The 17,833-nt window shown below is 40.7% G+C and overlaps 1 protein-coding gene and 1 long non-coding RNA gene across 2 annotated transcripts; one reads left to right on the forward strand and one right to left on the reverse strand.

Annotated features, from left to right (window-relative positions):
- Positions 1 to 10,368: 10,368 nt before the first annotated feature.
- Positions 10,369 to 12,288, reverse strand: LOC308403100. The gene is made up of 3 exons (XR_013972858.1): positions 12,238 to 12,288; positions 12,084 to 12,111; positions 10,369 to 10,863 (listed from the first exon to the last, which is right to left on the reverse strand). It is a non-coding gene; the product is annotated as an uncharacterized lncRNA (long non-coding RNA).
- A 1,055-nt stretch (positions 12,289 to 13,343) lies between these two features.
- lsm3 (LSM3 homolog, U6 small nuclear RNA and mRNA degradation associated) lies at positions 13,344 to 17,485 on the forward strand. The gene is made up of 4 exons (XM_080891841.1): positions 13,344 to 13,459; positions 15,958 to 16,068; positions 16,241 to 16,336; positions 16,731 to 17,485. Exons 1-4 carry the CDS (start codon positions 13,439 to 13,441, stop codon positions 16,809 to 16,811), a joined length of 309 nt encoding a protein of 102 aa, XP_080747967.1. The 5' UTR covers positions 13,344 to 13,438; the 3' UTR covers positions 16,812 to 17,485.
- Positions 17,486 to 17,833: the final 348 nt, after the last annotated feature.

Genomic DNA, 17,833 nt, shown 5'->3' on the forward strand with positions numbered 1-17,833 from the left:
GTGAAACAGCTCTCCCCTGTGTGGAAGAAGCACACAATCTGTGTTAGTTAAATCACTGTGTCATGTCAAGGACTTAAATAAGTAATAAAGATAAGAACTCTGTGTTAGCACTGTGCAATGTAAGAAGTACTCCGGAGAGGTCTCAGTGTCCTCTGCTAAAAAGTTGGTCTGAGAAGAAGATGCAAAGTCAATATAGAGGGTTTTTTTAATCGTGCTTTCCAGGTTAATATGTGACTGGACTGCATTTTAATTTCCTATCCCACATATTAATACAATGTCTCACATTTTCATTCAGTGTTTTTCTTGTTTCATTCTGCATGACAGACATTTTTCTGTAGCCTGGCCTAGAGCAGGGCGATATGACCAAAAATATTTATCACGATATACATTTGAAAATTTGCGATAATGATATAACTGACAATATAATTGACACTAGACAAAATTCTTTACAACTCCACAACTTTATTAGTGCAAAAAACCCCATCAATGTATTTTCACTTAAACAAGCAGCTGTTTTTTATGTGCATTAAAGTTATATAAAAATGTAACAGTGCAAATTCCTTGCTGACAGTTTAACCAAAAGGCATTTCCAGTGCTAATTGACCAACATGTCCTCAGCATAACCATGTATAATATCCACAAAACTTAAAAAGAGGTTATACACACACAATACGGTAATATTATGTTGAAGCACAGTACGTATCACTCCGCGAGGCTCCTGCCTACGATAGCCGTAATGCTCCGACAATCCATCAAGCTGTGCGGGTTCATAGCTTAGCAAAGTCGTACTAAAACATTTTGAAAGATTTCCGAGCACCGTGTACGACATAAAATCATTTCGAGGTCAGTAAACACAACCAGAATTTATACATAAAGCACACGGGATTATAAGGGGCACTGTCGATTTTCAGAAAAATCAAAGGATTGATTTTAAGTGTGCCGTATTTTCCAAACAACACGGTAATAACGACGGCCCGCTAGCATGCTCTACCAAAAATAGTGCTTTGTTGTGTATCTGATGGACGAAAGCTAAACCAGTTCCACACCACTCAAGTTGCAGCATTTTTACAAACCAATTCTGGTTCATCTGTTTCATTCAACGATCCACTTTCGCCCTTCTCATTCTGCGTCGCCGCCATGTGCGTATGTAAACATAGGCACTGCGCATGCGCGTTTTACCCATATTCTATCGCGATATTTCATTTTCCTATCGTTGCCCGTTACCGTGAACGGTATGATATAGCCCAGCCCTAGCCCGGCCTTTATCCACTGGCTATGCACAAGTAAGGAACAGCTTGTGCTGTGCTGGTTAACCTGTCAGCATCTCTGCTGCCAATGTTACTCCCCAAAATTATTAAAAGTCACCACAATGTCACCAGTTATGCAAATTTTGTTGAAACTTGATGAATGCCGTCATAAAGACTACTAAAGACTGTGGGGTTGGGGGTATTTTTTAAAGATATGATTAATTTTTCTAAAGGATAAATATGAAACAAGCTGTTTCAGTTTCACATTTTAGGTTGGATCAAATTTTTAGATATAATAAAATATCAAATTTCCGGTTTTTCAGATTTCCTTTTAGCACTTGTAAAGTGTCTGATGTGCTGAAAGGGCACTGTCTTCAGTGTCTTCTGCTTTGCCACACATTTATTATTTATTTATTATCCTTTTTTTTTATCCAGGTGAAAAGTCTAATTGAGATTTAAATTTAACTTCTTGGAATAAACAAATGCCAGAAGTCCTGACACTTCTTCTTTGAAAGCAACACAAGCTAGTTGGTTTGTTTTTCTGATCAAGTAATTAAGAGTGTTTCTGCAAAATTTCTAATGCTTTTGGATACATTTATAGCCTTTGCCTATCTTGTCTATATGTAAATGCTAAATGAGAATGATTGCAGCATTCATACGCAGAAGTCCATTTTATAATAAATCTAAAATTATCTACATTTAACATCAAAATTTGTTGACTAAAACAATCAATCCAGAATCCAAGAAACTTAAACTGAACCACAGCTGTACCTTTACCTTGATTTTATTGTATTTTGGCCATTTTTATAAAGAACATATCAACAGTGTTCACAGGATTTACCGTAAGCCATGTTCTAATGTGGCTCATTTCACAAAAGCGTGGAAGCAGTAACCTCCTTTATGTGTTAATATATGCAGTACATTTAGTTTAAATAAAAATTCATGGAAATGTACAGCATCCTGAATTACTTTTCACACTGTTTCTGCATGATTTGCTGCTGCTGATAGGATGCCCCTCATCAAGAGGCAGTGTTATTCATTGCTGGTTTTTTTCTATTATGGAATGAATAATGAAGACTAGATGTTAATGTCCTCAGCAGGCCCTGCCGTCCTCAGCTCCTTCTCAGCCTGTGTTTAAAATAGATCCCTTAGAAATAGCTACAGAAAAGATAAACTGCTCTGACAAAGCTGAATGTGTGTGCATGTGTGTGTGCCTGTGTTTGCATTTCTTTTCACCAGTGCATACATGTGCACGAGTAAATTCATGTGTTTCAGTCTCCCCCATTGGCTTTGTCTTCATCCATAATTAAGTTTATATAAATCAGCCTGTCAGTCACAGCTGTAATGTGAAGCTCTGAATGACATTTTAATGACTGCAGGGCTATTCTAGGGTCAGGCTGACCTAACAGGTAGGCACTTTCATCACTCATATTTAGTATTTCATTATTCTTCTACTATACCCTTCCTTCCTTCCATTTTTCGACTTTCATCTCTTGGTCTTTCCTTTTCTTGACACAGTGTATTTTTAGATACTTGCATGGAATATAAATGTATTTTTTTTAAAGGACAGACATTATTTAATAAAGCACCGGAACATAGTGACCAGCCAATAGCTGGTGCACTCGTTCAGTTTTGCTCTACAAGTCCTCTGAAAGTATCAAAGATCAAATAAACATAAAATGGGCAGATTTCTTCTGTAGTGGCTAAAAGAATAAAGATGCAAATAATAATACAGAGTTTTTTAAATGACAAATCACTTTGACACGTACAGGCCAGAAGCTTCAAATAATGAAATGGCTGCTGAATAATACAATGGCTCCTGTTCAAAAGAGTAACTATTGCTATAGTAATCAGTAATAAATAACTAATTACTCTTTTAGGCCACTCAGCATTTGGCTCAAGGTTAGTACAGAAGAACTCATAAAGGGAGGAATCAATTAATAGATGAACTAAACATTATATAGGGAATCTTCTCCCAGTTGGCAAAGTATTAATATTTTTGTTTAAAAGTCGGTGCCGTGCTGACTGAGCTGTTCCCCAAGATGGAAAACAAAAGTCCTTTTAATTAATTTTCCTCAAAGTCAGAAAAATATCGCAAAAGATGCCAACAGCAGTGAATAACATCACTCCTTTTATTCTAATTGTTGTAAAACCACTTACAAAAATAACTTCTAAACTGCTTTGATCACTCTGAAAAACACCTAAAGAGATTTTACCAAGCCATATGCCCAATATTCCAGGGAGATTCATTTGTTTAGGATTATATAATCACTTGAACCTTGAAATACAGCAGAAATATAACTGAAATCATTTATGTTTAGATGGTGAAACAGTGACTTCATGTTTGGCCAGGCCACAGTCACATTTGGAGGTTTCCAAAAGAAGATGACGCACGACGACAGACTGTGACAGAATGACCAAAACAATAACACCAGTCAAGGGACAAATGTTGGTGTACATCGCCCTGGCTGGTGCTTATTTTTAGATTGAGAGCAGCCTGTTGATAGGATGCTGTAGTTTGAAACCACCATGTTTTAAGCACCATGTTTATTATGTCATTTGTCTGGACTCAAACCTTCCACCATAAGGCTTGGCTCTAAATTAGAGCAAAGATGAGCTGGTATGTAACGTCATCCAGGATATCAGGATGTGAAGTAAATTTGGCAGTAATCAACAAACACGGAGGTCGGAGGTCGCAGGAAGTTCTAAAATAAAAATCAGCTGTTCATCACTGGGCAACTCCACTGGTGGAGTCCAGACTTACATAAACTTTAGTCGTTGGGCCTGAAATGTGATGCCAACATGGAAGTGCCTTCAAGCTGCAATCTTTCTAACAGCCAGTATGGCTTTTTGTTGCAAAAAGAAATACAGTTATAAAGAAGTCTATAGAAAAATGTGCCTGCAAGTCACTTAAATTTTCCTGATGTGTTTAAAGTCCCAGTTGTTGGTTTCAGGTGTTATTGAACACATATTTTTTTTTTTTTTTTTTTTTTTTTTTTTTCTAAATGACATCAGAAACAGCAGTATGCGACATTACGTGATGGCAGAGCTTCAGTTCATCCTTTGTCATTTTTTTTTTTTTTTTTTTAATAAATAGGACAGGGGGAATGAATGAGAGAGAGAGGGGGAGAGAAAGAAAGAAAACCAAAGGGGAGAAGAGACGGTGAGAAGGGGGGGGAAGAGAGAGAAAAAAAAAAAAACTCCTGGGTCACCTGTATGGAGAAAAAAAAAAAAAAACAAACAAACAAAAACAAACAGAGGAGACAGCAAACAACAAAGAGCAACATAATAATAGAGAAAACAAAGCACCATCACAATAAACTAGCTAGTCATAGATATCAGTATTTACTAAGTAATAAACGATATTGTGCAGCACGCAAGATAGACAGCGCACAGTGTGCTTTGAGGCAGCAGCCAAGAAAGCTTTAGTCCGCGTCTGTGAATACCCATGTGTGCATACCTGTGTGGATCAGCATGCTTGCATTCCAAAGGTTTCTCCATGTAATGATCTGCTAGGGAGTGTGGGGGGGCCACAGCCCCGTCCTCCAGGGTGTGAAGCGGGTATGGAGGAGATCAAAACTCCAGACATCCAGAGGCCCCCAGAACACAAGAGACCATGGAAGACCAACAGAGGGGCAGCCGCGCCACTGTCCCAGTAAGAGCTGAGGAGAGTCCCAGATGAGGGCTCGCCCAGCAGCCGCGGAGCAGAAGTCAGGGGGAGTTGCAGTGACGCGCCCGTGAGCTCCGCCGGCCCCCAGCTGCGCCTGAGTGACCGAGCCCTAGGCCGAGAGGCCGGGGGCACCCCACCTCCAAAGGGGCCCGAGCGAGCCCCAGGCCCCAGGCCCCGACAAGCGGCCGCCAAGGAGTGAGCCAGTGTGCACCCGGACGCCCACCCCCAGACACAAAGAACCACCAACACACCGACACCTGAGGGAGTCCGCCACCGGCAGGGGAAGTGGTGGTGGGTGGAGATAGGCCTCCAAACCTTGGAGGGCCTGAGGTGTCCCCAGAGAGGTGGCGTCTGATACCCAACCTGACATATAGACACAGACATACAGGCACACACAGACACAAACATCCATTCCCACCCTCATGCTCTCATATGCACTCACTCCACACTCAACCAACGTGGAGACAGACATAAAGAGACACTGTACACACAATCACACTCCCCAAGCGTACTCTACAAACCGGGTCTAGGTACCCTTGCCCCTGGAGGGGGGAGTTGCACCCAGACCCAGGTGGTGTTACCCTTTTCCCTGCGGTGGGGAGAGGCAGACCACCCCGACTCCGCAGCAGCAGGGAGGCCCCACACCCCAGACCGCAGTCGGACGGCCAACTCCTCCTACTAGCCCTCCCGCTCCAGCAGGCCGCAGAGAATGGGGGTGGGAGAAGACTCCAAACCTCCCTCCACCCGCTCATTGTAGTGTTGATGCATATGTGTTCTAAGGTGCAATTAAAACCCAGGAGGGCATGGCGCTACCTGCCAAGGAGCAGCAGGTAAGCGCATAGTCCCTCCTGCTAACCCTCAATGACTAAGTGTATTTAAAATTGAGAGGTGGGCAACGACGTCAGGGGTGAGGTATACACCCTGATGGTGATTTGGACTCCGTGATTGTGCCCACCCCCAAGATCCTATATGTATGTGTAATGAGAGTGTGAATAATGTGAATGTCTAAGTTGTGGGATAAAATTGAGGCAGAGGCAGCCAGAAGGGGATGGGGGGGGGGGGGGGGGGGGGGGGGGTAGCCTCCTCTGCACCCTGGTGACATACCCCCACTCCAAGGCCCTGCATGTGTGGGTGGTTGTGGAGGAGCGGGAAGAGGGAGGCAGCTGGAGATGGGGAGGGAAGGAAGGGAGGGGCAGGTAACCCCTCCCTGGGGCCAGCTCCCCCGCTGACCCCAGTAGGCACTCCCACCCTCCGCGACCCGCCAGGGAAGGGGGGCCCAGGCCCATCAGACCGGGGCCCAGTGCAGTAGCGCCCCCCGGCTCCACAGAGCCCTGGACAGTCCACCCAACCCCACCACAGAGAAAACTGCACCCACCCCACCAACCACACATCTTCCAGACTACATAAGACGGTAAACGCCCAGGCTGAGATCTTCCTCCACCTCTCCTGTATCTCCCCCTCCTGCAGAGAGTTCCTGAGAGAAGAAAGCTCCTGCAAGATGTGACCATCCCCCCCACCAGTTGAAGAGCCCCCCAGGCGGCTCGATGCACCGGCGGCACCCTGCTCCAGGGCCGGGCCCCCATGCACCCACCCGCCCACAACCCCGGCAACACACCAACCAGGACCCGAGCCCCCGAGGCCCGGCCCGGGCCCCAGCCCAGAGACGGAGCGCCCCCAAAACCTCACGCCCATCCCGGAACACATATTGAAGTTAGTTATGTAAATTATGTAAAGGCTGGGACTACTTTGTGATTGACATCATGCTACCAAAAAATCATGCAAGTGCCCTGAGATTCTCAGACACTTTGCCTTTACACCAACTGCCAAAATGTTGATGTCAAAGCTTTGAAGCAGGACTTCAAGGGTATTGGCTACCTTGTACAAGCAAGACTGTACACCTTCCCTACTCCCCACTGGCTGCGCATGCCCTGCACCTTGAGAAAGCTAAGAGCTTCCGTTTGGCTCAGGATCTCAACTTCTCTCTCTTGTGCTTGCTATTACACTCTTTCAGCAGAGCACAACAGAGTTCATGATTTGATGGTTTTTGGTGGCTTAAATAGGGAAACACTGACATGTTGTCCTTTTATAAATGTTAATTGCACAACTGATGAGTCATTTGGTATCACTACAAGCATACAGTACACAGGGCCACCTCTTTAAGTAGTGTGGTTCTCTTAACTGGAACTGGGCAAAGAACACAGGGATCACACCAGACAACAAACTGGACTTGGAGCTCAAACAAGCTTGGAAACGTTATGGGTGATTGTGAGCACATCTTTAGTCTTAAATTGGAGTTCTTTCAGACACAAGCACACTTTTCTAACCGCTAAACACAGTTGTTGTGGCATTATCTGAGCTAAATTCAACTACACTCCAAATACACAAAAACAAAGTGTACTGTAATGCTTTAGATTTAGCGAGCCTGAGCAAAATGAAGTGATGGTGGTGGTCACACACACAGAACATACAGAATCACATGTAATGAGCTCTTTGCAAATAAAAAAGTAAACAATGGCATGTTTTCTTATTTCGTCTTTCTTTTTTGGAAGGCTTGACATCAGTGCAACGTGTGCCTTTCATTGACATATTAACATTTTTCCACCTTAGAGTTGCAAGAATGAGAAGTTGTTTAGTGCAGCTGCAAAGTTACTGGATGTCCTTTAATAAAGGACACAGAATGTGTAATAATTTCCTATCAGTCATTTTTGTCAGATAAGGTCTAATGTAAAAAAAAAAAATTCCTTTAACCTCCTGTCATATTCATATGTTTGATTCATTAACCCGCAATGTTAAAAAACATCAAATGTTAAATCTGATGCAAATTTGACTGCGTGATACAAATTCAGGCAGCACTTTAATCAGAATTACTCCAAATAATTGGAGAAAGGCCTTACTCCATCCTTTAGTAATCATAAAATGTTGTTTTCACGGCTGACATTTGTCTTAATTGGGTCAGTGTCAGAATATCACAGTCTATATGAATATAGCCACACACACAGATACGAGTCTCAGCAAGCAGTAGAGCCGGTGTCATATTTCTTTAGCTGCACGTCCTCATCCAGATGGAGGTGTTGTTCATGTAAATGCGTCAATGTGAGTAATCTTCATGAAACAATGAAGTGAGCAGTGGTGGTGACAAGGTGTGAATCTGCTGTGAGTGTTTAAGGCTTTTTGTCTGTGTGTGTGTGTGTGTGTGTGTGTGTGTGTGTGTGTGTGTGTGTGTGTGTGTGTGTGTGTGTGTGTGTGTGTGTGTGTGTGTGTGTGTGTGTGCACATGACTGCAGGATGATGAAACTGGACAGCTGCATTTGGTTCATACCAGCTCCCTGCCTTTGTCTCCTTTTCTATTCAAACAATCAGTGCAAAACATGTTACACGATCAGAAAACAAACACTCTGCAGCAACAATGCTCCCATGTACAAAATTAGACAGATATTTAGATGTGTGTTTTCATAGTTCTTGTGGAGTTTGTTATAAAGAAAAAAAAACCCGAAAATTATTTGGCGCCCTTTCAAAAACAAGGAGACATGAAAAATAGGTCAAATTTGTCACTACAGACAAGCTTTGGTGAATATGTTTATTGTAACGCTTGTATGACCATTTGAGCATCATAAAATTACTGAAAACAAATACAAACAAAAGCCAAACATTACAAAACTGACAGGAGAAAAAAAACCACTACAAATCAGATGAAACTAACCTGAATTGAAATCAGAACTTACAAATGTAATAATGAAAAATACAAAGATATTATAGCCAAAAATGCATAATAACTAACTGGTATGGACAACTGACTAGCCTGCCCAGAGCTTGGAGTTTTATCAAGAATAAACCAGGATAATTAAACTATAGTGCTGCTTTCCCCTGGCTCACGTACTCTAAGTGTTTAAACACTCAAATGAGTTGCATTTCACTCTTTATCATTACTTTTAAAATTTTCACTGGCCCATTAGTACGCATTTATAACATATAAGTGACTTAAGGCTGATTTTACTTCCTTAGGCCAATTTAAAAAAAAACAAAATCCCTTTGTTATGCACATATGCAATATAAAAAAAATGGTCAATGTCATATATGACACTGTCTTTCCTGATTTTATTCTCCTCAACTTTATTTTCACATATTATATTGGAAGCTCAGACTGAATAGAAAGAGTATTTTTGTGATCCAACACTGGCCTGCTGTGGCTACGAATGACACTGCATTCACTTTATTTTGAGAAGAAAATAGGCCTTATTCATACAGCCAACCTTTTATCCATTCATCTATTTTCTTAACCGCTTATCCAATTCAGTTTTTTTTTTCTTATTGGGGTGGAGGTGGGGTGGGCGCTGGAGCTTATTCCACAGATGTAGTGACATACAGAGGGTCGGTAAGAGGAGGATGCTAAGAACAGGGTAAGATGGAGATGGACGATCCAAATCAGATTTGAGAGGCATCTTATAAATGAAAGGATTCGTTTTTCACTGATTTCAGTTATAATTAAGCTCCACCATAAAATAAATTACAGGTGTTTTATAAACAATTATTTCAACTATGAGCTTTTAGCCTTTTGTTGTATTTGTGTTTATGCTGTGTGATCTATGCAGACCTTTTTATATCAGCTGCAGGTTGTTGCTTTCGATTTTTGTATTATATCATCCTTTGTATCAATCTACAATACATATGATATCACTGACCTCATTTCAGGCCAGTAGAGGAACTCTCACTGTCCACATACACACACACACACACACACACACACACACACACACACACACACACACACACACACACACACACACACACACACACACGCACACAATGCCATTGTTACACAACAGGAAAAGCATGAATATGAAATAATCAGCCTACAATACAAATCTTCTGGCTTAAATGTAAAATGTGATTTTTTTGATAGCTAATAGAAAGTCAGTAAGATCCGGTAACTGCAAGCGATGACAGACAGGACTCCCATGAAACGTCTTAACTTTGATTGAAGCAACTACCAATTAGAGCACTTACTACTGTAGACTCAGCACCGTTTTATGGACTTAAGTGTAGACAGGGCTTAACTGATCTGTATAGAATGAGGCTCAATCATATGTTGCATGTTTAGTCATTTGATGAAGCGGTCACTGATGGGAACATGAAAAGCTGGTGGCTAGGTGACACTGGTTGTTTACATGGAAATACAGCTCAGTTCAACTGGCGTGAAGATGACTAATTTCGTTTAGCCTTAAAATCATGTACCTTTGAGTAAGCTACACTTGTGCAATAACAAAATTAAGACTGGGTAAAAATAGCTTTGCGAAACTGGACCCTGGTTCTGTGTCTGCTGGAACACTCTTGAGACGCAGACTCTTTGGACTACATATAGTAAAGTAGGTCTGCAGCAGATGACCTTGTAACACTGTTAATCTTCACAGTACAAACACTTATGACAATATGTTAAAGTGGAAAAAATGATAACTTTAATTCAGTGTGTATCACATTCAGACAACAACTCTGTATTTTCCTTGCTTAAAGCCGAACAGTAAACATTGTTCAAAGTGTATAAAACATTTGATCTGTGCTTCTTATTATTTGAAATGTAATACAAAAATAATTTTCTTTCTATTTACAAACAAAAAATCTGTACAAAGTTAAAACACCTGATAAATCATTACACAGTTTAGGACACTTGCATAATCTTTTGACTTTTTATGCTAATTTCAGCTGTGCTCCACTGAAATCAGTAAAAACTTCAATGCAGTAAAAGCAGGTGCAGCTTATTGTAGTGTTTCACCTGAGAAAATGTCTTAAAATCACCCTTTTTGACTGTCGTGTTTATTATAGCTGTTAACAGGACTGATTTGCAGTGACAGTTTCCCACAGCTTATCTGTTGACCTTCAACGACTGATGACGTCAGCTTCTGTCTTCCTATCGTTTAGCGCCATCTTTTGGCAGGTAACACACACAGAGGACCTTGACGAGCAGAAAGTGAGCAAAACAAAACAACTGTGAGTTTAGGCACCAGTTTCAGTTTCTAGGCCACCAGCTGCCAACTGTTTAATGGCAAACACACCCTTATCTGGTTTTGACATGACAGATCAAAAAAACAAGCATGCAAAAAAACCCTCACCCACACAAGCGCAGACATATTGCCTGCTTTCTCACAAAACTTTAACAAATTTACAAATATGAAACTGTGTGCAGTCAGTGGTCCTAGCACTGGGCCACACAGGTTGTTTGGCTTATCTGTAGCAGGGACTTCTTCCACCACACAGCCGCGCTGAAGCTGAGGGTGGAATGGGTAACAGCACTGCTTTGATCTGCCTCCTCAGCCTGCACACAAACCCAGTATGGAACACTGGACTGAACTGGGAGAGGAGGTGCACACGCAGTCAATCACACACACAGATTTACAGAAAGGAAAAAAAAAGAGGAAAGCCAGAGAAGAAAAACAAGACAAGAGAAAGAGTGAATAAAGTTAACTATTTGTAAAACAAAAAGATTTTCTGTATAAGAAAAATGCTGTTAATTGTAATCACATGTGGCAAGTGTGACCAAATCCAAACAAACTTAATGTGGAACAAAGACACTGGAATTTGTGAAGGATATGTTGCAAATATAAATACATTTGATTTTACTGTATTTTACTGGGGTTACAGTCAGAGATATACATAGAACACTTCTTTTGGAGCCACACAGAGGGAATATAACAATATCTATATACAGCTTTCCTTGTTGGGTATAGCATAGGCAGCATTGTTCGCCTAAACTTCAGTCATGATCTCAGCCTTACTTTCTTCATTTGCATTAGAAAAGTGTCTGTTCTGCACTTCTGACCTTTGCAAACTACAGCAAAATTTGGGAGATTATCTCAACATGTGGGACAGAGAATAACAATGACGACGATGACAACAACAGTAACAATAAGGTCGGGTGGCTGTGGCTGTAGCTCAGGTGGTAGAGCAGGTCATCTACTGATCGGAAGGTTGGTGGTTCGATTCCCGGCTTCCCCTAGTCTGCATGCCAAATATCCTTGGGCAAGATACTAACCCGAAATTGCTCTTCGATGCATTCATCGGAGTATGAATGTGTGTGAATGTCAGTTGTGTGAATGGGTAAATGCACAAGTTGTGTAAAGCGCTTTGAGTGCTCAGAAGAGTGGAAAAGCGCTATATAAGAACCAGTCCATTTACCATTTAAACTTTTGTTGCGTTGCATTTACTAAAACAGAAAAACAAGACAGAATACGCCGCATCAGTAAGGTTGAAATTTCGTAAAGACATGAGCCATTAGAAACGGAAAAAAATGATGCAAATATATATATATAGTTTATGTTTAATAACCTACCTCTGATCTGCCGTTGCACTGTACGGAGATGCGGGGGATGGAAAAGTCTGGAAAAGCAGACGGGCAATATAAAGGACAGAGGAACTGCTAGCGTCCTCATTCGGGTTGCCAGGTTTGCACTTCACTCTTCTGCACGTATGAGTGCTTATTTGTATTTATTTGGATAAATCAAATTTACAGTTATAATTACAAGGACAATGACAATAAAAAATATTTAATTTTTGAATGTGTACCATGGATTTTAAAATAAGTTAGACAATAAATATTGCTTCTTCTCCTTCTTTTATTTACTCACTTTAGAGGTTGCTACAGCAGATCATCTGCCTTCATCTCTCCCTATCTCTACCATCCTACCCTTTCGCATCAACCCTCTGCATATCCTCCTCCACTGCATCCATGAAGCTTCTCTGCGTTCTCCCTCTTTATCTCCTTCCTGGCAGCTCCATACTGACTTCATTTCCACTATCCCTCTTCATCACATGTCCAGACCGTCTCAGTCTTACCTCTCCAACTTTCCAAACTGCATCACCTCAGCCTCTGACATACTCATTTCTAATCCTGTCCATCCATTCCCATCTTCAGCTCTGTCACCAGCTCCAAACCATCGATCGCAACAAATCTCACGACCATCTTGTAGACTTCCCTTTCACTCTTGCTTGATATCTTTCTGTCACAAATGCTGCTCAACCTGGCTTGCACTATATTCTTCACCTCTTGATCCAATGTTTTCCTTGGTCAACCCCAGGTATGCAAACTCATCTACCTTTATCTCTGCTCCTTGCAACTCCTTGCAGCTTTGCCCTCTCATTTACATATTTACATATTCTAACTTTCCTTCCACTTATCTCAAGAGCATACTTCCACCTCTCCAGGCTCTCTTCCTGCTTCCTACTCTCACTACAGATCACAGTTATCTGCAAAGATCGTAGTTAATAGGGTTTCCTGCCTGACCTCCACTGTAAACCTGTCCATCGCCACTGAAAACAAGCAGATCCCTGATGTAATCTCACCCCCACCTTGCCTATAGCTGTAACAACATAAATAATTAAAATGCAATTAAGTAATGTAACCCTATCCCTCTTCCATCGTTATGTTTATAGTCTCATCCAGGAGGCGTGCTTTGTGTTATGTGAAAACGCGGTTTTTTGCAGACCTGGCAACCTCCGCACTGGTTCGGTCATTCGACGCAGACTCAAACATCATGGCGGACGAAGTTGAGCAGGTTGGTGTAACTGCCTTCAATTCTGCTGTTGTTCTTTTAACAGCGTGCATGTAATTATCCCATGGGTGAAGAGGAGACAGGTTTACCCGTGTACTTGATGTAACGAGCTTATTGTGTAACTTTGTTCATAACTGATGTGGTAAAAGCGCGGAAGGGCCTGTCAAAAGCTAGCTGATTTAGCATGTCTAGCGTGTAAATGCTACCGCCAGTAGGATTTGCACCACTGTTCTTTAGGCAGAGCAGAGCGTGTTAGCGCAGGATTACCGCTAATGTATGTCCACGTTTAATTTTCTTTATCTGTTTTTAGTCTAAAGTTGGGTTAGTTAGGTCTGTAGCGTCTGGGTTGCAGTTCACAGCTATTTGGGCTAAACATTAAACAACTCACTGAAAACTCAGTTAACTCATGGAACACGACGTTTCTTCACTTTGCCTTAAATATTTTGGGTGTTTACACCAAAACTGCTCGAAAGGTCTGCATTTAATTCTGGTCTATGTCATTTAGAAATGATAATCACTCGATTATTCTTGTCACAGAAAATGCTAACTTGAGAAGAGACTTGTACATGGGGGTATTTGTTGTGTTTTTAATCTGTATTAAAGTAAATTCATTATTTTTGGTTCGGGCATAAGGAGTTTGCAAAGAAAGCGAGTGGGCAGAACAAGCAATAGGTCATTGCATCTCAGCTGTGCCTGCTGCTCGACCATATTAGAAAATATTTCACGTTTCATTTTACATTATTATGAAGTGCGACAGTTTCCGAATGTTATATAGTTTATTTTTTTGGTTTGTTTTTTATTAGTGTGTGCTCCAATATAGGACTGCTTACATTTTTTCATATCTATTTAGCCAGTGCTCAGGCATTTTTTGATGTTTGATGACCTGGGCCAAATTACAGATATGGTAGGGAAGACTAGTGAAAGTTTCCAGCTTTTATTTTTATACATTGTTTTATTTTTGGATATTCATGTACAAGTATTGCCTCCGATTTTGAAGTCCGGAAGAAAAAAAAGTGGATGGACAGAACATTAAAAAAAAAAAGTAACTTACATGTAGTTAAAGTTTTAAATACATGTAGCTAAAATTACACAGCAATCATTAAATGTCCAAACTTTAGACCGTAACATTTTTAAGCAAATCAGGGATGATCCCACAGAAAATGTTCTAAGGCAGTTGAATGTTAATATCCTGTTGATATGTCAAGCATACATGTTAGGGTTGGGCGATATGGCCTAAAACTCATATCTCGATATTCTTTAGCTGGATGGCGATATACGATATATATCTCGATATTTTTTTTAAAGCCATAAAGAAAGAACAAAAAGAGTTCTTAGTCACGCTGTGTCCCAGATCTCACATCTTTATTAACATACAGCGTAGATGTACATGAAAAAATTACTCAGAAATAAATTATCAGCATTTATTAAATTATAATTCTCCATAAATAAAATAAAACAATGTTGTTTTTGTGGATAACAAAACGCTCACAATTGTGCAGTCAAAATGTAAATTAAAAGACGCTTAGCATAATAACAAAGACAGACAGATTTCGCAGCTGCTCTGTTCCCAACTTCTACTACGTGACTGACAACCTTCAGTTTGAAATCCGCTTCGTAACCATGTCTCTTACAGGTGCCATTTGTGGTCCTTATATGCACACAATACGGTAATTTTACGTTGAAGCACAGTATGCGTTACTCCGCGAGGCTCCAGACTACGGTAGCCGTAATGTTCCAACAATCCATCAAGCAGTGCGGCTTCGTAGCTTACCAAAGTCGTACTAAAACATTTTTGGCAGATTGCTGAGCGCCGTGTACCACATAAAAGCAGTTTGCGGTCAATAAGCACAACCAGAATTCATACATAAGGCGCGCTGTCGATTTCTTTATAGGTTATAGTCCGAAAAATACGGTATACGAGTTTTGTAAGGTAGTTTGTTTCGGGGCAGGAGGCTGGGAGACTTCGCGGTCTGGGATACAGCACACAGTTTCTCACACACTCTTCATTTTGCACTTTATGGTGCTGTTGTAAATGGTGAAAATACTAGTAGTGCTAGCTGCACGGCCTCAACACGCCCCACGCACGGGGCGACCTGCGGTAACTCGTTAATGGAGATTTGCCGCGTTAATACAGTTATGGCGTTAATGTCATTTTAACGAGAGTAACACTGCCGCACTAAAATAGTAATCTCCAAATGTTTTCTTTTTACCGACCAGCTCCTCTTTGATAGCTGCCGTGTCTATCTTGTCGTTACCTGCAGGTGAAGCGATGGGGGAGGGGGAGTTGTGTTCAGTGAAGGAGAGAGGCGAGGCAGAGTAACACAGCATAGAGACAAAAGTGGACGAAAGAGAGGCAAACTTGCGGTTCCACAAGTATAATTATAACGTAACATAGACTATATCGATATAAAGGATATTGTCACATCTCTTATCTTGTATAAAAATATATCGATATATCGCCCAGTCCTAATACATGTGTCATTTTTTTCTGTGTGCTGCAGCAACCAACTACAAACACAGTTGAGGAGCCACTTGATCTGATCAGGCTCAGTCTAGATGAGCGAATCTACGTCAAGATGAGGAATGACCGCGAGCTCAGAGGCCGACTTCATGTGAGTCTTGTGCTGGGTTTTGTTGTTGTTGTTGCTGTTTTTTTGTTGTTTGAGTGCTGCAGGTGTGACCCTGGCTGCTCGGAAGACTTTTTAAAAACAAGCACTTCAATTTCTTTTGGAGTGTTTTTGTCCTCTTTTACTTTGCACTCTTATTTGTTCTTGTTTGTCCCAGGCTTACGATCAGCACTTGAACATGATCCTTGGTGATGTGGAGGAGACTGTGACGACAGTGGAGATCGATGAGGAGACTTATGAAGAACTCTACAAGGTGCCACATCATTTTCTCTCCAGTCCCGTTGCCCTTTTGGTTTAAGGTGCTGGTGGTCTATTGTGGCATTGATCTGAGTTGAACCTGTTTCATCTTTTAAAACTGTTAATGTGTCATTCAGATAACAGACAGTACTTAATGGATAATATTTCACTGACTATTTGTTATATCATGGCCTCAAAAAAACGCTGCTCTGTTTTAACAAGGGTTAACATTACTGAGAAAATCACAGGGATCATCTTAACAACAAAAATGTAATTAAAGCAAATGCATGTTTTAATTTTTAAGTAAAATATATTTAGTCTTTGTTGTTAAACACATTTATTGGAAGCTATGTGTATACAATATTTTAAGTAGTGAAATATTTTAAGTGTGAATCTTTGTTTCGTTTCAGTCTACCAAGAGAAACATCCCCATGCTGTTTGTGAGAGGTGACGGCGTTGTCCTTGTAGCTCCACCTCTCAGGGTGGGCTAACTTCGATTACATCCCGGTGTGAAGCAGGGTTTGCTCAAGTACAATTTCAGCCCACAGAAGAGATAAAATCTCTTTTTTTTTGTCAACATCATCCACTCACATGAGACAAATGATTAATTTTTGTTTTGTTGTCAGATGTAAAACATGTCGATGGAAAGAAGAGAGAACTTTTGTAAGTCAGTGTTTAATAGGTGTTATTTTGGCAAGTTGCCATTTTTCAAGCCACATTTTCATTTAACAGGATATTTAGGCTATTTCAGAACATTAGATCAGGTAAAAAGTCCATTTTAAGTTCCAAAGCTAAGAATACTCATTATGTTTAAACATAATCGCATCATTTTAGTTATCTGTGACTGTATGTGCTCTTTGTTTAAAAAGGCTCACCAAACGTACCGCTGAGCGATATGTATGATTCTTAAGTTTTAAATTTTGTCAACTGTAACTTTGGTTTGTTCCGAGCAAAAGTCTGTCAGTTTACTCCAAACAGAAGATCTGTGAATATGTTGGGGTGTTTTTTGGTTTCTATCATAACATTTTAGTTGAATATTTTATATTTTTGTAGTACTGTGGAGGATGTGGGAGTAAATCACACACAGATGTGTCAATGTGTGCAAAGATTTTTCAGTTTGGTCTTGTAAAGTTAAATAAAAAAATAAAAGTAATTGGAAAATTTATTGATTGTCGTGTAAATAAGCTGAAATTTGTTGGCAGCTGTGACTCAGGAGGTAGAGTGGGTTGTTAACTGGTTGGTGGTTTGAATCAGCCAGCACATCAAACTATTCTTGGGCAAGATACTAAACCCCAAATTGGCCCAGGTTCGTTGGTTAGAGTGGGTGGTAAAAAGTGACTGAAGGTATGTAACTAAGTGCTAAGGGAACGTGTGTGAATGAGTGAATATGGCTTGTAGTTTGAAATGCTTTTAAGTACAGAGTAGAAAAGCTGTTTGCAAGTAAAACTCAATTTAGCAGACTGTATACAATTTTTATACTACAATATGTTGTTGATACAGTCCAGTTTGTTAC

Source organism: Rhamphochromis sp. 'chilingali' (genome assembly GCF_963969265.1).
Source record: "Rhamphochromis sp. 'chilingali' genome assembly, chromosome: 9".
Classification (NCBI taxonomy): Eukaryota; Metazoa; Chordata; class Actinopteri; order Cichliformes; family Cichlidae; genus Rhamphochromis; species Rhamphochromis sp. 'chilingali'.

Excerpts from the sequence above, each read along its gene's own strand:
- lsm3 (XM_080891841.1), top strand. The coding sequence starts at position 13,439 with ATGGCGGACGAAGTTGAGCAG. Across the intron at positions 13,460-15,957 it reads TGGCGGACGAAGTTGAGCAG|CAACCAACTACAAACACAGT; the intron begins GTTGGTGTAACT and ends TGTGTGCTGCAG. Across the intron at positions 16,337-16,730 it reads CTTATGAAGAACTCTACAAG|TCTACCAAGAGAAACATCCC; the intron begins GTGCCACATCAT and ends GTTTCGTTTCAG.